Source organism: Euprymna scolopes, chromosome 46, assembly GCF_053919585.1.
Source record: "Euprymna scolopes isolate OS-2025 chromosome 46, ASM5391958v1, whole genome shotgun sequence".
Lineage (NCBI taxonomy): Eukaryota > Metazoa > Mollusca > Cephalopoda > Sepiida > Sepiolidae > Euprymna > Euprymna scolopes.
The window spans coordinates 172,027,577-172,054,369 of record NC_136527.1 but is presented as its reverse complement, the minus strand read 5'-3'; the positions used below and the strand labels follow the sequence as shown (position 1 = coordinate 172,054,369).

The following is a 26,793-nucleotide window of genomic DNA, read 5'->3' as shown; positions in this document are numbered from 1 at the left end:
AGTTAGATATTTTCAGTAGTTGTTGTATGTGAAAACGTAAATTATCTATAATATATAAATACACTTGAATTCTTTGCAAAAATATCAGCAGAAACTAAGCATTGATTCATTTAGAGGCAATTGTTCGAATATATCTGTAACTTTGTCTATTATTTGTTATTTTCGCATCAGGTTATTAACTAGCAAACAAATATTGATACAGTGTGCAAGAATATCGATTTTCGTCTTTATTTTGAATAAATCATAAGAAATCAGTTGTTCTCTTTATAACTTCATTTGTTGTTAACAACAGTTTGGTCTTTTATGAATTGTGTGTCTTGTGTATTTTTAAAAGATTTTTCTTTGTTCATAGCAATCAATAATATATTTATATTTTCCAGAAACAATACCGTTTTTAAAAAATTCGTAACTTCTTTATATTGTATGATATTCTCCAATGTAGTTCTATTATAAAATATCTTTCAAAGATAGTTTCATCGATTTAATACTGTTTTATTTGAACTTCTCACATGAATAAATGAGAATTCTTGAACTTGGCATTTTCTAATTGTGTATCTTTTTCATATGTCTCAGTAAATTCGATTTTAAAGAAAAAGAATACTTACATATTTTGCAAGAATGTGGCTTTTCCCCTGTGTGAGTTCTCATATGTTTCAGTAACTGTGATTTTTGAGAAAAAGAATATCCACACACTTCACAAGAATGTGGCTTTTCGCTTGTGTGTGTTCTCATATGTGTCATTAAATGTGATTTTCGAGTAAAACAATATCCACAAATTTTACATGAATGCGGCTTTTCTCCAGTGTGAGTTATCATATGTGTCACTAAATGTGATTTATGAGAAAAAGAATGTCCGCAAACTTCACAAGAATATGGCTTCTCCCCAGTGTGGGTTCTTTTATGTTTCACTAACGTTGATTTTACAGAACATGAATATCCACAAACATCGCAAGAATATGGTTTTTCCCCTGTGTGGATTCTCGTATGTATCACTAAAGATGATTTTTGAGAAAAAGAATATCCACAAACTTCGCAAGAATATGGTTTTTCCCCGGTGTGGGTTCTTGTATGTTTCACTAATGATGATTTTACAGAACAAGAATATGCACAAACTTCACATGAATATGGTTTTTCCCCAGTGTGGATTCTCGTATGTATCACTAAAAATGATTTTCGAGAAAATGAATATCCACAAACTTCGCAAGAATATGGTTTTTCCCCAGTGTGGGTTCTCGTATGTTGTATTAACGATGATTTTACAGAACAAGAATATCCACATATTTCGCAAGAATATGGTTTTTCCCCAGTGTGGGTTCTCCTATGTGCCCTTAACGATGATTTTACAGAAAAAGAATATCCACAAACTTCACAGGAATATGGCTTTTCCCTAGCGTGGGTTCTTGTATGTGTCACTAAATTTGATTTTGTAAGACAAGAATACCCACAAACTTCACAGGAATATGGCTTTTCCCCAGTGTGGGTTCTTCTATGCGTCACTAAATTTGATTTCTTAGAAGAAGAATATCCACAAAGTTCACAACAATGTTGTTTTACCTTAGTGTTAGTACTCATGTTTTACTAACAATGATTTTTCAGAACAAGAATGTTTATACATTTTACTTGAACCTTGCCTTTCTCTTTTAATCCAATTTCCTTACTAGTTTGCTAAGCGGAGAAGTATCCTAAAAGATGCAAAACATTTACTTACTATCTAATATATTCCAAATATTTTTCTGTATAAGTGCAATTCTTATATGTCTTAGTAAACCATATTTTACAGAAAAAGAATATTCCCACATTTCACAAAATGTGATTTTTCCAAATGAGTTCTCATATGTGTCACTAAATGTGATTTTTATAATAAAACAACCAGTTAATAAAAACATGGTTTTTCTCCAGCTCAATTTCTCATCTCAATTTAATTCTAGTTTTTATCATCTGGATTTATTGTAAAATCAAACACATAATTCACAAACATTAATATTACCTTCTAGACGTGTTATGTTTTTACAACTATTGCATAAAATTCGTAAATAATATTGTCCAGTAATTAATAAATAATAAAGTCCAGTATAGAAAGTGCAATTGTTTTCCTTTAATGTGCATGTGTTTTGCCAAACCATATTTTACAAAAAAAGAATATTATCAGATTTCACAAAATGTGCTTTTTCCAAATGAGTTCACATATGTGTCACTAAATGTGATTTTTATAATAAAATAACCACTTAATAAAAATATGGTTTTTCTCCAGTTCAATTTCTCATCTCAATTTTATTCTAGTTTTTATTATTGTAAAAGCAAGCACACAATTCACAAAAAAATAATATTACTTCCAAGACGTGTTATGTTTTCACAATTATTGCATAAAATTCATAAATAATATTGTCCAGTAATTAATAAATAATAAAGTCCAGTATAGAAATCTTTCCACATATATCGCTGTTATCTTCTATATAAGGTAGTAAATATTTATAGCATAATATTTAAAGAAATTCATATTTCATTAAAATCCAATGATAGCGTTCAATCATGTTTAAAGAAAATCATATTTCATTAAAATCCAATGATAGGGTTCAATCATGTTTAATGAAAAGGATATTTCATTAAAATTCAATAGTAGTGTTCAATCATGTTAAGAAAAATGATACTCCATAAAAATTGATGAATAGGGTTCAATCAGGAACATCTGCAAAACAATAAAATTCTGTATTTTAGTATTTGCATTCACGTATTTGTATTCTGCTTATTGTTGTCAATATTATTGGATTGAACTCACAAACTTAGATTAATTTCATCCAAAACATCATAGGAGTCACGTTAAAAATAACTTTTTCCAAACATTACACTGAACCAGTCAATACAGGTGTTGCTTATAATATAATCGTGTTGAAATTCTATCTTGAGTTTTTATATGATTTCCATTGTGGTAATAAAACACTAACATGTATATATGAATGTTACAATGAGAGTAAATTTTTAAAAATCCATGAAAAAATACATGAACAGCGAACTGATGAAAGCAGTAAAGTGACAACTTGCCCCTTACATCCAGATTGTAATACGCAACAGCAGCTGATACCTATTTACATTAGTAAGGTAATAGTTAAGAAAACAATAGCAATAGATTCAACAAGTAAAAAAGAAAGAAGGCACTAGAATATGATAATGTATTATAACGAGGTACATGAACTAAAATATTATAACGTATTATAACGAGCTACATGAACTAAAATATGATAATGTATTATAACGAGGTACATGAACTAAAATATGATGATGTATTATAACGAGGTACATGAACTAAAATATTATAACGTATTATAACGAGCTACATGAACTAAAATATGATAATGTATTATAACGAGGTACATGAACTAAAATATGATAATGTATTATAACGAGGTACATGAATAGTTAAATGATGAAGAACAGTAAATTAACAAGTCTCCTCACGGATGACACCTGCTATATGTATATGTGATCTTAAAGAGGTAAAGAATCAATACCGACTAAAAAAGTGTTTATTACATGATTACCGTTTTACTTGTAAACCCATTTTCTGAGCGGACAACTAGATTACAGACGAGGTACATGAATTAAAATATGATAATGTATTATAACGAGGTACATGAACTAAAATGCGATTATATATTATAACGAGGTACATGAACTAAAATATGATAATGTATTATAACGAGCTACATGAACTAAAATATGATAATGTATTATAACGAGGTACATGAATAGCAAAATGATGAAGAACAGTAAATTAACAAGTCTCCTCACGGATGACACCTGCTATATGTATATGTGATCTTAAAGAGGTAAAGAATCAATACCGACTAAAAAAGTGTTTATAACATGATTAAACTTTTACTTGTAAACCCATTTCTCGAGCGGACAACTAGATTACAGACGATTATGCACATCAGTTTGAAAGTTATCACAACTAATGTTTATAAATCATGTACACGGGTATTTTATTGAGACAATTCTGATCAGCTGCTAACAATTTTACATGTGGTTTATCACATGCATGCTGGGGTGATATGACGTCATAATATCATCAGTTAAATATTATGGATAACTTAACACAAAGAGTGTATAACAATTCACCTAGTAAATCGACTTGCCCTTAAAACCGGGTGAGCTAGAGTGATGGACGGATACCAGATAATTATGATTTTTTGATTCCTTTTCGACAACCCGGTTTTTGTTTCCACTAACATTCGTTCTATCAAGATTATATTCCCTTCACATAATAATAATACACTGTGTAATTGTTAATTGTTACGTGAAAATATAGAATGATATTTTATGGCTCGTTTTGTTTTATAAATTGTTACCTGAAAATACAGAATAAAAAAAAAACTTAAAGAAAGCAAAAGTCAATTCTCCTCTGCCACAAAAATTTGAATCATCGAACAATTCCATGTCGTGTTGACCGTTAACTGGTCTTTAAATGGGTGATCATTTTACAATGAATTTATATAGCAAAGTGATACCTTACTTTAAAATCTTAAATAATAATTATATTTTTAAAATTTTCTTTGCGGATATTTTTAAGGTTTTTGAAACTTATTAGTCAATAAAAGTAAAGTTAGAATTTTGAAATGATGGCCAGTAAATGGGTGATCATTTTATGTAAACTTTATAGAAGAATATGATCACATCCTTAAATCTAAAATATTGGATAAAATATTAATAATAATACTAAATAAGTGTATTCAATATTTTTTAAAATATTAAAACAATTAAAAACCGCAAAAGCAGTTTTTGTGCTAAGTTGTCTAACACTTCAACCATATTTGAATTAAATTATCCTGTTTATGATAAACATTATTTTCTAAGAAATCACATAAATTTTACTAAAAAAAAACGAATTTCCGATTTGAAAAAATCTTATTGTCGGAGATTTTTATTGATTGGAGATTTATACTTTTTTTTATTCACGTTTGTTAAAAGCAGAATCCATAGTTTTATTGGATTGCAATACAAAATAAACTTATTTTAATGTTTAACATTATTTAAAAAGTTATTGGATGCATTTTTTGGAAATTGTAAACAAAAATAAATAAAATAAAATGAGAAAATAACTTACGTATCGTTCTTGAAACTCAATACGAAAACAAAAAAGTGAGGTAAATTCGTTTTTTTCCCTTTGTGTTAAAAACAGAAAATCTGTTTTGTTTGTTAAGATTTCTTTAGTAAATTTGTACAACTTTTTGTTTATGTGTTGAATTCATTAAGAAATAAAATATATGAAAATATAAACGAATCAAAATTAAAAGATTAAAAAAAAACGATTTAAACGTGAAATTATTAAAAGAAACAAATCAATTGCTAAAGAACAAAGAACTTAAGGTCATCGTAATAACACGGTGTCATCATTATTTCGTTCCTCGTGTAAAAATGTCTGTTAATTAATTAATTGTTCGAAATGTTTGCTAAAAAATGTTTTCATAACAAGTTTAAATTAAAAGTATTGACAAGTTTTGATTAAAACTTGTCAATACTTCATGCTTGTTGTGATTTATTTGTTAAATTTATTTTTTCGATTTTATTTTTTATTTCTTTAGTAAACTTATTTTTTTTGTGTCGTTCTTTCATTAAAATATACAAAATACATGTATATATAAACATCAGATTTAGACTTTTACCGTGGCCTTCGTTATAAAGATGGCCGGCCAGCTGAAAAAATGACGTTATCGCCGAGGTCCCAACAAGCAAGATATGTGGAACTCTTAGACTGTCAATAATGAACAGTAATTTTTACAGACAGCGTTACAAAACTTCAAAATTGGATTAAAATAAAGAAATAAAGAAAGAACACGATTTATACTGAAACTCATCTAATATTAATAATAAAAAAATAATTTTAAAAAAAACACAAGTTATTTGTTTAAGTATATTATAAGCAATTGAATATTTCGTTGTATTATAGATTTTAAAGATTAGAATGCGTTCTTTAATTACTTATAAATTACATTTTAAAAAAGTGAAGGAACACGATTTGATTTGAAATAAACTTGAAGTTTATTTAATATAATTAAATGAAAATTATGCATGTAAGATTATGAATATTTGAAGCAGAACACAAGCAAAACATTTGATATGAGTTAAGACAATAAACAAATATTAAAATTAAACTTTTTTTTAAAGCAAAATGAATTTTTATTTTAAATCAAAATGAATATTTTTTAATCAAAATGAATATTTTTAAATCAAAATGAACCACAATATTTTTTTCAAAATCAAAAACAATATTTTTAATAAATTCATGAAATATTGCACAGTAAAAAAATTAACCTAAAGAAAAAATCATGTTTCTTATTTAAGATTATTTCACCACATAACAAAAATAACATGCAAAATCATTTTTTTATATCCATATTTTCAGTTTGCTAAAATACGTGGGTTTGTATTACTGTACACATAGATTCGAAAAAGTTGTCAAAAAACAAATATATAACAAATAAATGTTATCAAAGGCAAGATAAGTTACTTTTCTACCAAACTGGATATATTTTTCGTGTTTTTATTCAATGTAACATGTTTATTCAGCTCGAAAAACATACACTGTTTACCGATGTATTCGAAAATTCCAGATGGCGTCTGATTCTCTCTTTAACACGGTAAGTTTGGGAAAAGGTGTTATAAATACAAACCGGATAAAATACTGTTAAAAACTCGCTCAATATATGTTACCGTGACATAGGTTGACATATATTCGGCGGGTTTTTAATAGTATGTTGTATAGTTTTTTATTTATAACACCTTATCCCAAACTTACCGTGTTAAAGAGAGAATCAGACGCCATCTTGAATTTTCGAATACATCGGTAAACACTATGTTTTTCGAGCTAAATAAACATGTTACATTGAATAAAAACACGAAAAATATTTGGTAGAAAAGTAACTTATCTTGCCTTTGATAACATTTATTTGTTATATATTTGTTTTTGACAACTTTTTCGAATCTATGTGTACTGTACAGTAATACAAACCCAATTACGTTAATGAAATGAATTGTACTTATTTACTATGCCTCCCCACGGGACAGAGTTAGACACCAGGGTCGTTTTTTAACGTGGAGAAAAGGTACAAAAATAAAAATTGTCTCAGTCGTGAAGGATTTCTCCTCCACCGAAAGAGAACAAGAAATAGAATGCAGCATCTGGAGAACAGATACTACACTTTGATCTGGTCCCGACCACGAGTGAACGCGCGTTTTTTTTTTTAGTTTAGTTTTATATATATATATATATATATATATATATATATATATATATATATATATATATATATATATAAAATAAGTATTTTTAAATTTTATCTTTCTAGCTTTAAAAAAAAGTTTAAAAATTTTATCAGCCGGCATAATTTATTTTTAAATATTGAAAAATTTCAGGAAAATTAATTTTTGTTAGATTTTTAAACGTGTGTCAACAGCTTAAAAAAATCGTGTTTTAAAGAGTCGATGTTGTCTCGCATTTTCATTAGTTTTGTATGCTGTAAAAAATTTTTTTTTAATATTAGCAATTTATTTGAAGCTTCTTCTTTTGAATGGTAGAACATTTAGGATGATAATATTGAATTAAATTATAGTTACATCGTGTTAAATACAGGGGGAGCACGTTAAAACTTACTTTGCTGAATGGAGATGGTGTAAAATCTTTTTTTTTTTTTTTTTACTGCATTATAATTCTTTATCTTTCGGAAATGAAAATACTGTCACTTTTTGGTCCTTTACGATAATTTCCTCAGCAAGTTGGAACGATGCACCGTGAAGGCATTTTAATAAAAAAAGAAATATTACACTGACTTCAAGACGTTACGAATGCCTACCGGTGACTACCGGTGTCACCGGTATGGACTATCCGTGATGACGTCAGCAGATTAAATTATTTTTGCTCACCGGCCATCTTGTCTTTTAAGACGGTCTTGCTTTTACCCACTAGCGAATTACTGAGGAGTCCGTTATTATTTTTACAAGGAAAGATTTCGTTCCGTGTGTAACCTAGTTGTTTTTTTTTTTTTGTTTTTTGTTTTTTTTTTGCTTGAACTTTGTGCATTATTTTCTTATTATGATTTTATCCGTTTTTTGCAGAAATTTCTGTCATTATTAACAGGAAAATTGGTGAAAGTCAAAATGGAATCCGCGCTATTTTTAATTTTTATTTTAAAGTTTAATAAAAGTTTTACTATACGTGCGTCATTTTTTATGTAAAAATATAAAATAAAAATTTCAAGTTCGCTTGAACTTTACGGATTCTGTTCTTCTTATTGTTTTTTTTTGTTATTTTTATTTTTATTTTTTAGGGGGTCGGATTTAACATACTAACAAAATGAAAGCAAAGCGAAGCAAAGCAAAACAAAAAAATTTGGTGCTTAGGCACTTATATTACCGTTATTTTTTAATGGCCTCCCCCAATGTTTGAAGTGCTTCTAATTATTTTTAAATATTTGGAACTTGTGCCCATACCCCGCCTCCGGCACCAAAAGTGAAAAATGCTGACAGTTATAAGTCTAAAACAAACAAAAAAAAAAGTATTGTTCTCATCGAGTAGTTTTTTTTTATTCAAGAAAATAAAAGGTACTCATGCCATGCTGAAATAATGACATTATTTAGAAAGCCATTCTTAACATGTGGCGGGAGAGTCTTGTGTACCTAATCTGTACTTTCACCTAACAATTTACCAAAACAGGTATCGTAAAACTTTAATTAAAATTGAAAATACTATTTAAAAATGCGCGGGTACTTTAACCTAATAATTTAATAAGAACAGGTATCGTATAACTTTAATAAAACTTGAAAGTACTATTTAAAAATAGCGCGGATCAATAAGTGCACTAGCAATAACAACATTTCACTGTGTTTCGACCTACGACATTCCATGAGAAGTACACACACGCTAAAGTTTTTTGTTTATTTTTGTTTATCTCCACAAGTGCTAATTTTGACTTTCACCAATGTTCCTGTTAATAATTACTTCTAACAAAAACTCCGGTATATATATATATATATATATATATATATATATATATATATATATATATATATATATATATATATAAAGTACAAAAAAAGTGCAAATTATAATAACAAAATAATGCGCAAAGTTCAAGCCAAAATAAGCAAATGAATAAATAAACTAGGTCACAAACGCAAAAAAATTCTTTCCTCGTATAAACAATAACGGATCCCTCAACGCTCTTTCGAGAGCTCTTTAAGCTATCATCTCATCAGTCTAACGCGTATCGGTAGCAGTATCAGAATTTTGGGGGAATTTTTGACACCCCTAACAGAAAACTGCGATTAAAATATAGAAAAGTCGTAATTTCTCTTTCTAAAGTGGGTTATTTATTTTCTTTATAGAATATGCTTCCAAAATAAACTATTTAAGTTGTTTAAAAAATAATAGAAATATTATTTTTCATTGTTTAAAAACCATTGTTTACAAAGTGCGTGCGTGCGCTCTGGGAAGCCATTTTGTTACGTAGTGAAATCAATTGATTTTTATGAGATGAATATTTTCCAATTTTTAAACTTTAAAAATCTATCAAAATTTTCCTATTCGTTCAATTGTTACGTTTTTTTCAGGGTGAATGTAAAATTTTATGCTCTTTCCGATAAACTAAATGTAATATTTTAGACAAACGTTGTTTTATAAATTCACCCCCCCATTTTGGAATGTCTATGAGAATTTTAATAATTAATTTTGTTCGGCACGTTTTATATATCACAAATTGAAGATAAAACATGAATAAATAAAATACTCAAATTTAAAACAACAAAAAATATCACTTATCTGTAAATTTACCGGTAAAGTCCAAAATTTGAATCCTTCTTTTTTCGATAACCACGTATTTTTTTTTTTTTTTTTTTACGTGGAAGCTTAATTTTTGTTTAGAATGTTCCAGTAATTAATGGTCGATCAGTTTATATTTTTATATTTAATTCCTGGTTTCCTTTTTTTCGATATAAAAAAAAGACGAAATCGGATAATGCAGATTTATAGTATAATAAAAAAAAATCAGGTATTTCTTTAAGATATTAAAAAAAAAATAATAACATTGCATATCTGCGTCATATCGTAATTCGTGTTAATGAAAAAAATGAAAACTCCCAGTTTTTTATTTACGATAGCGTAAAGGCACAAAAATAAAAAAAGGACAAGTTATCTCCCTTAAGTCAGGCAAAAACGTAACTGACTACAAAAAATATATCCAGTTAGGTAGAAAAGTAACTTATCTTGCCTTTGTGTTTATATATTTGTTTTTTTGACAACTTTTTTGAATCTATGTGAGTATCAGAATTTTTGTAGGAATTTTTGACACCCCTAACACGAAACTGCGAATACAATATAAAAATCTCGTAATTTCTCTGTTAAAAGTGGGTTATTTATTTTCTTTATGGATTATACTTCCAAAATAAACTATTACAGTTGTTTTAAAAGTAATAGAAATATATATATATATTTAAAAAAAAAAAAAGCAGTAATGAATTTTCCGAACTCAATATTTTTCAATTTTTAAACTTTAAAAATCTATCAAAATTTTTCTATTGATTCTATTTTTACGATATTTTCAGGGTCAATGTGAAATTTTATGTTCTTTCCAATAAACCGAATATAATATGTTAGACAAACTTATATTATAAAGAAGACGTGTTTTGGTTTGTTATTATTGTTATTATTACATTAAATATTTGTTTAATCATATAGGGTAAATATGAAGAATTCCACCCTTTATTCCTATAGGGCCAATATGAAGCCACCCTCGAAAATTCCTTTAAAATTACGGCCAAATCTGTTCATTGCAATGTGGCCATAAAGTGGGTGCCCATTTGACGTCAAATCATTATAGAAAAGTGACCACCCACTTTGTGACCATTTGTAAAATTTTTATCTTGGAAACTACTAGTTTCGTTTGCCGTATATATAAATGGTTATTTCCGTTTTCAGCGCCTCCGAAAACCTTTAAAAGTGGAAAATTTGAAGGAATATAATCCAATATCGAGATTATTAAGGTTTCTGAATTAGTGTTTTTTTTTACACTTATAGGCCTCCGTACATAAGTAAGAGATAATTTTTCACTTCCGGTGTCGTTACAAGTTGCTTGAAAGCCACGCGTGGTCGCGATGTGTGTTGGAAAAATCCTTCCATTTAAAAAATACATGGATTATAATACATAAATATGAATAAATTCTCATACAGGAAGATTAAAAGAAAGCATATCTTACTCATTAACCAGGTAAGTTATATATTTGGCCATTTTAAAAATATATCGTAAGATTCAACTAGTGTTTTGTTCGACATTCCGTGTAATGTTAAGTGAAGAAATCGAAGGAAAAATAAATAAAATTGTTTATTTCTCTATTAAAGCTTTTATGATATTAAAATTTGGTCTTTGCTCGTTTTATTGAAATAAAATTTATGGGTTTAAATTACGTTTTACTATTATTAAAATCTGATAGAAATATAGGTGTATATTAAAAATGGCGACTCGCCTGAAAATTTCCCCAAAATTCTGATACTGCTAGCGTATCGGTAGTAGGCCAGGGTAGCATTCGTGTACGTCAGCCAGGATTTATTTTTTAAAGATTTTTTAAAATATTTGAACCACATTCAACATCCAAGATGAGAACAGTCGTATAAATAATTCCAATAATCCTCACATAAAACATCTCCAAACTGAATATTTCACATAAACAACTCAAAAGGAAAGTGAGGCGCCAACACTAAGTAATTCCAGTTTGATTTTCCAGGTTATTGCTTTTTGTGTTTTCTTCTTTTTTTTCATGTGAGAAGGCGCTCCCGATCTGTTCATCTACAAAAAAATGGCTCAATTCTTTGGGGCAGCAAAAACTAATAAAAGCTAAAATAAAAGAATCATTCCACCCGCTAAAATTCCTTTATAATTATCAGTTTTATAGGGTTTCGGGGGCGCTAAAAAGGAAAATAACGTTTTAAATTACGGCAAACTTGTTGTTTCCAAGATATGAAGAAAAGTTAGTTTAAAACAAGTGGGGAATCAATTTTCTATAATAATTTAACGTAAAAATGAGCCCCCATTTGGTGGCTACGATTTTTTTCCAGTAGAGGACTTTCTTTCTACCCTCGGGAAATCATTTAAAATTACCACTAACATTTAAAATCTCAAGATGAAGAAATGCACTCACTTTATGGCCACCATTTTTTGGGAGGTGAGGAGGGAAGAGGCTGCTGATTTATGTTTTCTCGTTGTTTTTTTTTGTTTTAGAAGATGTATAGTTTTTAACAGGCACTTCTGCAGTTTAAGTAACCGTATTTCCGTAAGTAACGCACCAACATTAACCGAGCAGACAAACACCTTCCATAAGTAACACGCCAACATGAACCGATCAGACGAACAGCTTCCATAAGTAACACGCCAACATGAACCGCGCAGACGAACAGCTTCCGTAAGTAACACGCCAACATGAACCGAGCAGACTAACAGCTTTCGTAAGTAACATGCCAACATGAACCGAGCAGACGAACAGCTTCCATAAGTAACGTGATAACATGAACCGACCAGACGAACAGCTTCCGTAAGTAATGTGCTAACATGAACTGAGCAGCCGAACAGCTTCAGTAAGTAACACGTCAACATGAACCAAGCAGACGAACAGCTTTCGTAAGTAACGCACTAACATGAACCGAGCAGACAAACAGCTTCCGTAAGTAACGCGCCAACATGAACCGATCAGATGAACAGCTTCCGTAAGTAACGCGCCAACATGAACCAAGCAGAAGAACTGTTTAATATTTCACAAAAATTCTGTTAATATATAGTAGGAGGCGGTGGAAGTAGGGGGATTGTGGGAACCGGTTCATGTTGGTGCGTTACTTACGTTAAAACAGTTAATTAAACTGCAGAAGCATCTGTTAAAAATCTATATAAGTTCAATAATTGTATGTCTGTTTACCTTAAATTATTATAGAAAAGTGATCCTCCACTTTTTTTAAAACTAAGATTTCTTCATATTTTGGAAACTACTCGTTTGCTGTAATTTTGCACGGTTGTTTTCTTTTCAGTCCCCCCCCCAAAAAAAAACAACTATAAAAATGTTCATTTTAAAGGAATTTTCGAGAGTGGAGTGATTTACCGCCATTTGTTTATGTTTATTGTTTTAATAGGTTTATCTTTTTTCATGTTTAATAAACGTGTGTGTAAAAAAAAGTGTATTTATTCTGGTTGTTTTGAAATGCGTTTATTTGACCGTCGAAATTTGGACACGTTTTCATGAAATGTTTATGCATCGCAATAATAAAAGTGTAGTATATGTTTCTCATTTATATACTCATAACAACTATGTCTCATATTATCATTATCACGGCAATTCAAAGGCATGCTTTGAATGTTGAAATCTGTTATAGTTTGCAAGTACCTATTGCTATTGGGATTATTCAAGTGGTTTTCTTTTGTTTCTCAGTAGGGGATAACCAGCAACACATTGGATCCGTAGTTTTGGTGTTGCTAAGTATGGTTTGACTAATATTTAGGATTTTGTAAAGAGAAAACACAAAACCATTTATTAAAATTATTAAAATACTAGCATGGATACCCAGCGTTGCCAGGGTCGACATGAAGTTCGGTTTAGCCACACCTGCTATGCTACGAATATTGACCAGCTTTTCATTATTATGTTTCAGCTCAATCGTTACCCCAACAAAAATTTCAAAAATAAAAGAACGAATGAAAACACGAAAATGTAATCCCCCCCCCCGAAAAAAGCAGAAGTACGTGACAAAATCTTCACCAGGTATTTCGGCAGAAGGGATAGAGAAGCTATTCTCCGGATATTGAGCACCTTTTATAACTATATTCCAGTTTAAGCGAATTGCTTTTATGCTTCCTCAGTCTAGAAAAATTTGTTATTACGGTTTGTTGCAACTAAAACAAACTGTAAATAATTCGGTTTCAAAAATACCAAAATAGAATTTGTGTTAAACGAATTTTTATGTTATAAAAATGATGAGTTTTGACTTATTGTGTTATTAAAAGGAAAAAAAAATTAGTTTCGATGCCAAAAAATGTGAAGAAAAACATTGGTGAAAAAACATAAATGATTTTTTTTGTTTTTGTTTTAAATAAAGAATCGTAGTTGAATTGGATTGTTTGTTTATTTTAACATAAAAATTAACTGGACCAAAACGGTAACTGCGAAATCACGGAATTATTTTATTTGAACGGATTAAATAAATAATGCTTGAAATCTTGTGTGAATTATTTTTAGTTTGATTATCCACTGAAAAAGAAAACAAAAACAATAAGAAGAAAAGGAAATAACTCAAAACTCAAATAACTCAAACTGTTTTATAAAAAAAATCGTTGTTGGTAAAAATAAATAAAATTAAATAGGTTATCAATATAAATCAAATTTAAATAATAAACTTAAATAGAACACTTAAAACAATTATCTTACTATAAGCAATAACAAACAAACCGTTATTTTATAAATCGATTTTCCTTAATATAATATGCAAATCATGCCATCTCTCAATCGTCTATTTTACACGACTAATACTATATATAGGACTGAATGAACCTTTTATATATATTAATCAAATTGTGAACAAACAAACAAATAAACAAACAGACAGGAATACGAATTTATATATATATATATATATATATATATATATATATATAGATTAAAAAATCCAAAGATCACTTAGCATTTCATAGTAACGGCATTACAGATTGGCTATTAATCAAATTCATCTGAAAGGAGGCCATAATGCATGGGAGGAGTCAACTCATGAGACACAGACAAACCATAGTTCATTTCAACAAGCAAAACTTGAATTTAACTTGCAATAATAATGATAATCTTACACATGGTTGTTATGAGTACATAAACGCGGCAGATATGACAGAACAAACCAGAAACTGGTACTACACTTTCATTTTAATATTAATGTCAAAACATAGTTTTTTACAGACGAGTTATTGACAGTGATAAGTAAATAACAAAAACATGAACAAATCAACAGGAATTCCGCTTGGATTTTAATTTATTGTCAAAACAATTTTTTTGTAAACACAAGTTTATTGATAAAGGAAAAAAGCTACGTTATTGCAGAACATAAACAAGTAGTTTTTATGAGTTTATGATGCTGTGAAGATTTAATAAATTTATCGTTTAATACGAAAAAAAAACTACTTAATGGCTGGGGCACTCTCACATGAAAAATGACCGAGAAAGACACGTTGACATTACTTATTTCAATGAAGGAGTAAATGCATGGGAGAATGCAACTCATGACATGTAAAGATTGCATTTATCACGCCAGAATAATGATAACCCAAACTCAAAACAGGAACAGCTACTACACGTTAGTCATTCTTCTCCGGGTTCTGATATTATACCTAACAGATAATTAGCAGGATTAAGTTTGAAATCAGAAGATTATCGTATGTTTAACCTGTAGGGAAACGTGCGACTTACCTAATTAGCACGTGTGTCGTGGAATGAAATGAATGAAGAAGAAAGAAACAAAAATGGCTGCTTTATCTCGTTATATGCCTGCAATGTGACCACCCGATATGCAAATGTGATGCCCCTGGTTGGAGATAAAAGAGGGTTGATTTTTAGAGGGACGTTCATTTTGAAGTTGGATTTCGAAGAAATAAGTTGAATTAGCAGAAGTTCGTTGTGAGAAGGTGCGTTACGTATACAGAAGTTTGGAAGTTTGGACACGTTTCACGTTTGTTTTATCTAATTTTATGTCTTATGTAATACTGTAATACATAATTGTTTCATGTCTTACTTGAATGAATGCAAACTAAGATTGAGATGACATTTTCTAATTATGTTTATTTTTTATATGTATCACTAAGCTTGATTTATAACAGCAAGAATATTCGCTTTTGTGCCAGAATATGGCTTTCCCCAGTACGAGTTCTTACATGAAGAACTAAATTTGATTTGTCAGAATAAGAATATCCAACAACTTCACAAGAATGTGTTTTTTCCCCAGTGTGAATTCTCATGTTTCACTAACGATGCTTTTTGAGAACAAGAATAATTACACACTTTACAAGAATGTGGCTTTTCTCCAGTGTGAGTTCTTATATGTGTAACTAAATTTGATTTTTGAGAAAAGGAATATCCACACACATTACAAGAATGTGGTTTTTCCCCAGTGTGAGTTCTCATATGTTTCAGTAACGATGCTTTTTGAGAACAAGAATATCCACAAACTTCACAAGAATGAGGCTTTTCCCCAGTGTGAGTTCTCATATGTTTCACTAAAGATACTTTATGAGAACAAGAAAAATTACAGACTTCACAAGAATGTGGCTTTTCCCCAGTGTGAGTTCTCATATGTGCTAATAAATTTGATGTTTGAGAAAAGGAATACCCACATACGTTACAAGAATGTGGCTTTTCTCCAGTGTGAGTTCTCATATGTTTCACTAATGATGCTTTTTGAGAAGAAGAATATTTGCACACTTTGCAAGAATGTGGTTTTGTACCAGTGTGAGTTCTCATATGTGCTATTAAATTAGTTTTTACAGAAAACGAATATCCACACACTTTGCAAGAATGTGGCTTTTCCCCAGTGTGAGTTCTCATATGTGTAACTAACGATGCTTTTTGAGAACAAGAATATTTACACATTTTGCAAGAATGTGGTTTTTCTCCAGTGTGAGTTCTCATATGTGCTACTAAACTTGTTTTTACAGAAGTGGAATATCCACATACTTTACAAGAATGTGGCTTTTCCCCAGTGTGAGTTCTCATATGCGTTACTAACGAGGCCTTCTGAGAACAAGAATAATTACAGGCTTCGCAAGAATGTGGCTTTTCCCCAGTGTGAGTTCTCATATGTGCTATTAAATTGTTTTTTACAGAAAAGGAATATCCACACACTTTACAAGAATGTGGCTTTTCCCCAGTGTGAGTCCTCATATGTTTCAGTAACGATGCCTTTTGAGAACAAGAATAATTACACACTTTGCAAGAATGTGGCTTTTCCCCAGTGTGAGTTCTCATATGTGCTATTAAATTTGCTTTTACAGAAGAGGAATATCCACACACTTTACAAGAATGTAGCTTTTCCCTAGTGTGAGTCTGCATATTCCTTATTAAGTTTGCGTTTTGAGAACAAGACTATCCGAACAAGAATGTGGTTTTTCTACCGTGTGAGTTCTCATATGGATAACTATGATTTTTGAGAAAAGGAATCACACATTTCACAATAATTAGGCTTTTTCCCAGTTTTATTTCTCATATGTCTCACAAACGAGAATTTTCAAGAACTAGAATATTCATGCACTTCAAAAGTAATTGGCTTTTCCGCAATGTGAATGCTCATGTGTATCATCAATTTTGATTTTTCAAATAAAGCATATTTGACATTTTACAGAAACATTTTTTTCATTTTTTTATGCTGAGGATAGGAGTTTCTACCAGATCCAAAAGCTTTTGTTCCTTTTTTTTCTTTGAAGATTGTGATGCTGACTGTGTTTCGTTTTAATCTTTTCTTTTTTTAATTTTCTTTCTTTGAAGATTGTGATGCTGATTATGTTTCGCTTTAATCTTTTTCTTTTTTATTTTTTTTTCTTTTAAATATTGTGATGCTGACTATGGGGCAGCTAGACCAGTGGTCAAAATTCCCTATATTTTACTGAAACTAGCCGAGAGCTCTTTTTTCGCCAGTGTGTGTTTTCAGATGTATTAGTAAACCCTATTTTGCAGAAAAACAGAATTCCTCAATAGTGTGGCTTTTTTCCAGTGTGAGTTCTCAGAAATGTCACTGAATGTGATGTTTAATAAAATCACATACTTAACAAGAATATTTTTTTTCAAGTTGGATTTCTTCTTTGCCCCAGTTTGCGATTTGATTTCTTATTAACTTTTGAAGATTGAACACATTTTACAAAAAATATATATTTCATAAAATTCATAATAAATCTTCCAAATAATATCGTTATAAAAATCCAAATTAGATAACAACTGTTTATAGGATAATGTTTCATGAAAATGATACTCCGTAAATACGCAATTATAATCGTCAAATCAGGAACATCTGCAAATAAATATTTTTATTATTAGTATTCTGTTCTCAGTGGCATCAATAAATTTACTTTGTTTGCATGTAAAATAAATATATAAATTACAAAAAGTACATCAAGATATTTCCTTTACTTGCCTTCTTCATAATTTATATATATATATATAATTTATTTTACTATAAAAATTAAATACCTACAGACACTAGTGTTTCATCCTTTTGGGAATCTTCAGTGCAGAGTATCATGATTAACACTAGTCGACAGATTTGAACTCGGCAACACAAACCATCTCTGGCTTGATTCGCAAAGACCGTGTCCATTCAGCTACCATTAACTGCATGAAATAACATTAGATTTAAATATTTTTCATTTCAAATGTTCTTTACGTCAGAACAGTGATCTAATCGTTATACGATGATCTATTCATAAGAGCTAAATTGACCGACTTAATTCAACTGAGAGTGGCCAAGGATAAGCAATGAGTTTCTTAAAGGGGATGTCATAATTATTTTTTACTATAATAATGAAATACCTAAAGACTAGTGTTTCATCCTTTCGGATATATATATATATATATATATATATATATATATATATATATATATATAATCTTATTTATAGTACTCCGAATTTCACTAGGTTAATATAATTGAAAATTCAGTAATCGTTCATATACCAATAAATTTTAAGCCAATTATAAATTTTTGTAGACTGTTGATAATTTATATATATATATATATATATATATATATATATATATATATATATATATATATATATTATCAACAGTGTACAAAATTTTATAATTATATATGTTTAGCACCTCAAAATTTCATTAGTTTGATAACTTTAACAGTTAAATTCTATACATTTTATATCTTCTTTATTTACACTTTTTTCGTATATATTTATTATTATTCTATCTTGTATTTAATTAAGGAAATATATCGGTCCATCTTTAAGTAATCTGAATATAAAGTTAATTTTATCTGAAAAAATGTAAATTACTACAAATATTTAATATTTAATTGCTATAAATATGTAATATAGGTGTTTAACTTATAAGCATTTTTATGTTTCATCTTAAAATATTTGAACAAAATATTTAAATTACTATAAATAATTTATAAACATTATTTACAACAGATGTAACAGCAACTTGTAAACATTTTACTGTTTCTTCCTTAAATATTTGAACTAAATATTTAAATTACTATAAATATTTAGTAAACATTATTTGCAGCCACAGATGTTTAACTTATAAACAGTTTAATGTTCATCTTTAAATATTTTTACTAAATATTTAAATTACTATAAATAATTAATAAACATTGTTTACAACAACAAATGTTTAACTTATAAACATTTTAATGTTTCATCTTTAAATATTAGAACTAAATATTAAAATTACTATATACATGTTACATGTAATAAACATTAAACCTTGAATTCTCTAGTTGGGACCCCCCCCCCCGGGTTGCACTGAGAGTAAACTCCACATGCCTCCTCAAAATAGGTTAATGCACAATACATTATAAATTACACTGTAGAAAACTTACTGTTGATTTTATAAGATTATTTTTTATATAAAATGGCTTGAATTAAAATTTTAAATTCAAATGTCTAGTATAATGGTTTAATTGTTCTCTAAACAGAAATATTCTTTTCGAAGCTGACGATGTCATGTCAAAAAACTACTTTTGATTTTATATCGTGAGCATATCAACTTGTGTGGGTATAATAGTTTTAATTCAGGTTTAAAAGGCAAACATCAAGTATCATGGTTCAATTGTGCTCTAAACAGAAACATTTATTTCGAACATTCCTTTGTCAAAAAGCCGACAATTGATTGTCTATGGAGGGCCTTTCTGTTTGTGTGGTAATAAAACACTTCAAATGAATGCTAGGCCTTTCTGTTTATGTGATAATAAAACGCTTCAAATGAATGTTAGGCCTTTCTGTTTGTGTGGTAATAAAATGCATCAAATGAATGTAAGGCCTTTCTGTTGGTGTGGTAATAAAACGCATCAAATGAATGTAAGGCCTTTCTGTTTGTGTGGTAATAAAATGCATCAAATGAATGTAAGGCCTTTCTGTTTGTGTGGTAATAAAATGCATCAAATGAATGTAAGGCCTTTCTGTTTGTGTGGTAATAAAACACTTCAAATGAATGCTAGGCCTTTCTGTTTGTGTGGTAATAAAACGCTTCAAATGAATGTTAGGCCTTTCTGTTTGTGTGGTTATAAAATGCATCAAATGAATGTAAGGCCTTTCTGTTTGTGTGGTAATAACACGCTTCAAATGAATGTAAGGCCTTTCTGTTTGTGTGGTAATAAAACGCTTCAAATGAATGTAAGGCCTTTCTGTTTGTGTGGTAATAAAATGCATCAAATGAATGTTAGGCCTTTCTGTTTGTGTGGTAATAAAATGCATCAAATGAATGTAAGGCCTTTCTGTTTGTGTGGTAATAAAACGCTTCAAATGAATGTAAGGCCTTTCTGTTTGTGTGGTAATAAAACGCTTCAAATGAATGTAAGGCCTTTCTGTTTGTGTGGTAATAAAACGCTTCAAATGAATGTTAGGCCTTTCTGATTATGTGGTAATAAAACGCTTCAAATGAATGTTAGGCCTTTCTGTTTGTGTGGTGATAAAACGCTTCAAATGAATGTTAGGCCTTTCTGTTTGTGTGGTAATAAAACGTATGAAATGAATGTAAGGCCTTTCTGTTTATGTGGTAATAAAACGCATCAAGTGAATGTTAGACCTTTCTCTTTGTGTGGTAATAAAATGCATCAAATGAATGCTAGGCCTTTCTGTTGGTGTGGTAATAAAACGCATCAAATGAATGTTAGGCCTTTCCGTTTGTGTGGTAATAAAATGCATAAAATGAATGTTAGGTATTTCTGTTTGTGTGGTCATAAACGCATCAAATGAATGTTAGGCCTTTCTGTTTTTGTGGTAATAAATCGCTTCAAATGAATGTTAGGCCTTTCTGTTTGCGTGGTAATAAAACGCTTCAAATGAATGTAAGGCCTTTCTGTTTGTGTGGTAATAAAACGCTTCAAATGAATGTTAGGCCTTTCTGTTTGCGTGGTAATAAAACGCTTCAAATGAATGTTAGGCTTTTCTGTTTGTGTGGTAATAAATCGCTTCAAATGAATGCTAGGCCTTTCTGTTTGTGTGGTAATAAAACGCTTCAAATGAATGTTAGGCCTTTCTGTTTGTGTGGTAATAAAACGCTTCAAATGAATGTTAGCCCTTTCTGTTTGTGTGGTAATAAAACGCTTCAAATGAATGTTAGGCCTTTCTGTTTGTGTGGTAATAAAACGCATCAAATGAATGTTAGGCCTTCGTCTTTGTGTGGTAATAAAACGCTTCAAATAAATGTTAGGCCTTTCTGTTTGTGTGGTAATAAAACGCATCAAATGAATGTTAGGCCTTTCCGTTTGTGTGGTAATAAAACGCTTCAAATGAATGTTAGGCCTTTCTGTTTGTGTGGTAATAAAACGCATCAAATGAATGTAAGGCCTTTCTGTTTGTGTGGTAATAAAATGCATCAAATGAATGTAAGGCCTTTCTGTTTGTGTGGTAATAAAACGCTTCAAATGAATGTAAGGCCTTTCTGTTTGTGTGGTAATAAAACGCTTCAAATGAATGTTAGGCCTACTGTTTGTGTGGTAATAAAACGCTTCAAATGAATGTTAGGCCTTTCTGTTTGTGTGGTAATAAATCGCTTCAAATGAATGCTAGGCCTTTCTGTTTGTGTGGTAATAAAACGCTTCAAATGAATGTTAGGCCTTTCTGTTTGTGTGGTAATAAAACGCTTCAAATGAATGTAAGGCCTTTCTGTTTGTGTGGTAATAAAACGCATCAAATGAATGTTAGGCCTTTCTGTTTCTGTGGTAATAAAACGCATCAAATGAATGTTAGGCCTTTCTATTTGTGTGGTAATAAAAACCTTCAAATGAATGTTAGGCCTTTCTGTTTGTGTGGTAATAAAATACATCAAATGAATGTTAGGCCTTTCTGTTTGTGTGGTAATAAAACGCATCAAATGAATGTTAGGCCTTTCTGTTTGTGTGGTAATAAAACGTATCAAATGAATGTTAGACCTTTCTGTTTGTGTGGTAATAAAACGCATCAAATGAATGTTAGGCCTTTCTGTTTGTGTGGTAATAAAACGCTTCAAATGAATGTTAGGCCTACTGTTTTTGTGGTAATAAAACGCATAAAATGAATGTTAGGCCTTTCTGTTTGTGTGGTAATAAAACGTATCAAATGAATGTAAGGCCTTTCTGTTTGTGTGGTAATAAAACGCTTCAAATGAATGTTAGGCCTTTCTATTTGTGTGGTAATAAAAACCTTCAAATGAATGTTAGCCCTTTCTGTTTTTGTGGTAATAAAACGCTTCAAATGAATGTTAGGCCTTTCTGTTTGTGTGGTAATAAAATGCATCAAATTAATGTTAGGCCTTTCTGTTTGTGTGGTAATAAAATACATCAAATGAATGTTAGGCCTTTCTCTTTGTGTGGTAATAAAACGCTTCAAATGAATGTTAGGCCTTTCTGTTTGTGTGGTAATAAAACGCTTCAAATGAATGTTAGGCCTTTCTATTTGTGTGGTAATAAAAACCTTCAAATGAATGTTAGGCCTTTCTGTTTGTGTGGTAATAAAACGTATGAAATGAATGTAAGGCCTTTCTGTTTGTGTGGTAATAAAACGTATCAAATGAATGTTAGACCTTTCTGTTTGTGTGGTAATAAAACGCATCAAATGAATGTTAGGCCTTTCTGTTGGTGGGGTAATAAAACGCATCAAATGAATGTTAGGCCTTTCTGTTTGTGTGGTAATAAAACGCTTCAAATGAATGTTAGGCCTTTCTATTTGTGTGGTAATAAAAACCTTCAAATGAATGTTAGGCCTTTCTGTTTGTGTGGTAATAAAACGCATCAAATGAATGTTAGGCCGTTCTGTTTGTGTGGTAATAAAACGTATGAAATGAATGTAAGGCCTTTCTGTTTATGTGGTAATAAAACGCATCAAATGAATGTTAGACCTTTCTGTTTGTGTGGTAATAAAATGCATCAAATGAATGCTAGGCCTTTCTGTTGGTGTGGTAATAAAACGCATCAAATGAATGTTAGGCCTTTCCGTTTGTGTGGTAATAAAATGCATAAAATGAATGTTAGGTATTTCTGTTTGTGTGGTCATAAACGCATCAAATGAATGTTAGGCCTTTCTGTTTTTGTGGTAATAAATCGCTTCAAATGAATGTTAGGCCTTTCTGTTTGCGTGGTAATAAAACGCTTCAAATGAATGTAAGGCCTTTCTGTTTGTGTGGTAATAAAACGCTTCAAATGAATGTTAGGCCTTTCTGTTTGCGTGGTAATAAAACGCTTCAAATGAATGTTAGGCTTTTCTGTTTGTGTGGTAATAAATCGCTTCAAATGAATGCTAGGCCTTTCTGTTTGTGTGGTAATAAAACGCTTCAAATGAATGTTAGGCCTTTCTGTTTGTGTGGTAATAAAACGCTTCAAATGAATGTTAGCCCTTTCTGTTTGTGTGGTAATAAAACGCTTCAAATGAATGTTAGGCCTTTCTGTTTGTGTGGTAATAAAACGCATCAAATGAATGTTAGGCCTTCGTCTTTGTGTGGTAATAAAACGCTTCAAATAAATGTTAGGCCTTTCTGTTTGTGTGGTAATAAAACGCATCAAATGAATGTTAGGCCTTTCCGTTTGTGTGGTAATAAAACGCTTCAAATGAATGTTAGGCCTTTCTGTTTGTGTGGTAATAAAACGCATCAAATGAATGTAAGGCCTTTCTGTTTGTGTGGTAATAAAATGCATCAAATGAATGTAAGGCCTTTCTGTTTGTGTGGTAATAAAACGCTTCAAATGAATGTAAGGCCTTTCTGTTTGTGTGGTAATAAAACGCTTCAAATGAATGTTAGGCCTACTGTTTGTGTGGTAATAAAACGCTTCAAATGAATGTTAGGCCTTTCTGTTTGTGTGGTAATAAATCGCTTCAAATGAATGCTAGGCCTTTCTGTTTGTGTGGTAATAAAACGCTTCAAATGAATGTTGGGCCTTTCTGTTTGTGTGGTAATAAAACGCTTCAAATGAATGTAAGGCCTTTCTGTTTGTGTGGTAATAAAACGCATCAAATGAATGTTAGGCCTTTCTGTTTCTGTGGTAATAAAACGCATCAAATGAATGTTAGGCCTTTCTATTTGTGTGGTAATAAAAACCTTCAAATGAATGTTAGGCCTTTCTGTTTGTGTGGTAATAAAATACATCAAATGAATGTTAGGCCTTTCTGTTTGTGTGGTAATAAAACGCATCAAATGAATGTTAGGCCTTTCTGTTTGTGTGGTAATAAAACGTATCAAATGAATGTTAGACCTTTCTGTTTGTGTGGTAATAAAACGCATCAAATGAATGTTAGGCCTTTCTGTTTGTGTGGTAATAAAACGCTTCAAATGAATGTTAGGCCTACTGTTTTTGTGGTAATAAAACGCATAAAATGAATGTTAGGCCTTTCTGTTTGTGTGGTAATAAAACGTATCAAATGAATGTAAGGCCTTTCTGTTTGTGTGGTAATAAAACGCTTCAAATGAATGTTAGGCCTTTCTATTTGTGTGGTAATAAAAACCTTCAAATGAATGTTAGCCCTTTCTGTTTTTGTGGTAATAAAACGCTTCAAATGAATGTTAGGCCTTTCTGTTTGTGTGGTAATAAAATGCATCAAATTAATGTTAGGCCTTTCTGTTTGTGTGGTAATAAAATACATCAAATGAATGTTAGGCCTTTCTCTTTGTGTGGTAATAAAACGCTTCAAATGAATGTTAGGCCTTTCTGTTTGTGTGGTAATAAAACGCTTCAAATGAATGTTAGGCCTTTCTATTTGTGTGGTAATAAAAACCTTCAAATGAATGTTAGGCCTTTCTGTTTGTGTGGTAATAAAACGTATGAAATGAATGTAAGGCCTTTCTGTTTGTGTGGTAATAAAACGTATCAAATGAATGTTAGACCTTTCTGTTTGTGTGGTAATAAAACGCATCAAATGAATGTTAGGCCTTTCTGTTGGTGGGGTAATAAAACGCATCAAATGAATGTTAGGCCTTTCTGTTTGTGTGGTAATAAAACGCTTCAAATGAATGTTAGGCCTTTCTATTTGTGTGGTAATAAAAACCTTCAAATGAATGTTAGGCCTTTCTGTTTGTGTGGTAATAAAACGCATCAAATGAATGTTAGGCCGTTCTGTTTGTGTGGTAATAAAACGTATGAAATGAATGTAAGGCCTTTCTGTTTATGTGGTAATAAAACGCATCAAATGAATGTTAGACCTTTCTGTTTGTGTGGTAATAAAATGCATCAAATGAATGTTAGGCCTTTCTGTTGGTGTGGTAATAAAACGCATCAAATGAATGTTAGGCCTTTCTGTTTGTGTGGTAATAAAACGCTTCAAATGAATGTTAGGCCTTTCTGATTGTGTGGTAATAAAACGCTTCAAATGAATGTTAGGCCTTTCTGTTTTTGTGGTAATAAAACGCTTCAAATGAATGTTAGGCCTTTCTGTTTGTGTGGTAATAAAATGCATCAAATGAATGTTAGGTCTTTCTGTTTGTGTGGTAATAAAACGCATCAAATGAATGTTAGGCCTTTCTGTTTTTGTGGTAATAAAACGTATCAAATGAATGTTAGGCCTTTCTGTTTGCGTGGTAATAAAACGCTTCAAATGAATGTTAGGCCTTTCTGTTTGTGTGGTAATAAAACGCTTCAAATGAATGTTAGGCCTTTCTCTTTGTGTGGTAATAAAATGCATCAAATGAATGTTAGGCCTTTCTGTTTGTGTGGTAATAAAATACATCAAATGAATGTTAGGCCTTTCTGTTTGTGTGGTAATAAAATACATCAAATGAATGTTAGGCCTTTCTCTTTGTGTGGTAATAAAATGCATCAAATGAATGTTAGGTCTTTCTGTTTGTGTGGTAATAAATCGCTTCAAATGAATGCTAGGCCTTTCTGTTTGTGTGGTAATAAAACGCTTCAAATGAATGTAAGGCCTTTCTGTTTGTGTGGTAATAAAACGCTTCAAATGAATGTAAGGCCTTTCTGTTTGTGTGGTAATAAAATACATCAAATGAATGTTAGGCCTTTCTCTTTGTGTGGTAATAAAATGCATCAAATGAATGTTAGGTCTTTCTGTTTGTGTGGTAATAAATCGCTTCAAATGAATGCTAGGCCTTTCTGTTTGTGTGGTAATAAAACGCTTCAAATGAATGTTAGGCCTTTCTGTTTGTGTGGTAATAAAACGCTTCAAATGAATGTAAGGCCTTTCTGTTTGTGTGGTAATAAAACGCTTCAAATGAATGTTAGGCCTTTCTTTTTTTGTGGTAATAAAACGCTTCAAATGAATGTTAGCCCTTTCTGTTTGTGTGGTAATAAAATGCATCAAATGAATGTTAGGCCTTTCTGTTGGTGTGGTAATAAAACGCATCAAATGAATGTTAGGCCTTTCTGTTTGTGTGGTAATAAAACGCTTCAAATGAATGTTAGGCCTTTCTGATTGTGTGGTAATAAAACGCTTCAAATGAATGTAAGGCCTTTCTGTTTTTGTGGTAATAAAACGCTTCAAATGAATGTTAGGCCTTTCTGTTTGTGTGGTAATAAAATGCATCAAATGAATGTTAGGTCTTTCTGTTTGTGTGGTAATAAAACGCATCAAATGAATGTTAGGC

General features: G+C 30.5%; 1 protein-coding gene across 1 annotated transcript in view; it reads right to left on the bottom strand.

Annotated features, from left to right (window-relative positions):
- Window positions 1-502: 502 nt before the first annotated feature.
- The window catches only part of LOC145270274 (uncharacterized), a 43,388-nt gene continuing 17,097 nt past the window's right edge, over window positions 503-26,793 (bottom strand). The window contains exons 3-5 of the mRNA XM_080125918.1: window positions 18,337-18,384; window positions 15,994-17,145; window positions 503-1,557 (exon numbers count right to left, since the gene is read on the bottom strand). Of these exons, the coding sequence (XP_079982044.1) occupies window positions 544-1,557; window positions 15,994-17,145; window positions 18,337-18,384 (2,214 nt within the window). The 3' untranslated portion in view covers window positions 503-543. The remainder of the gene's footprint in view (window positions 1,558-15,993; window positions 17,146-18,336; window positions 18,385-26,793) is intronic.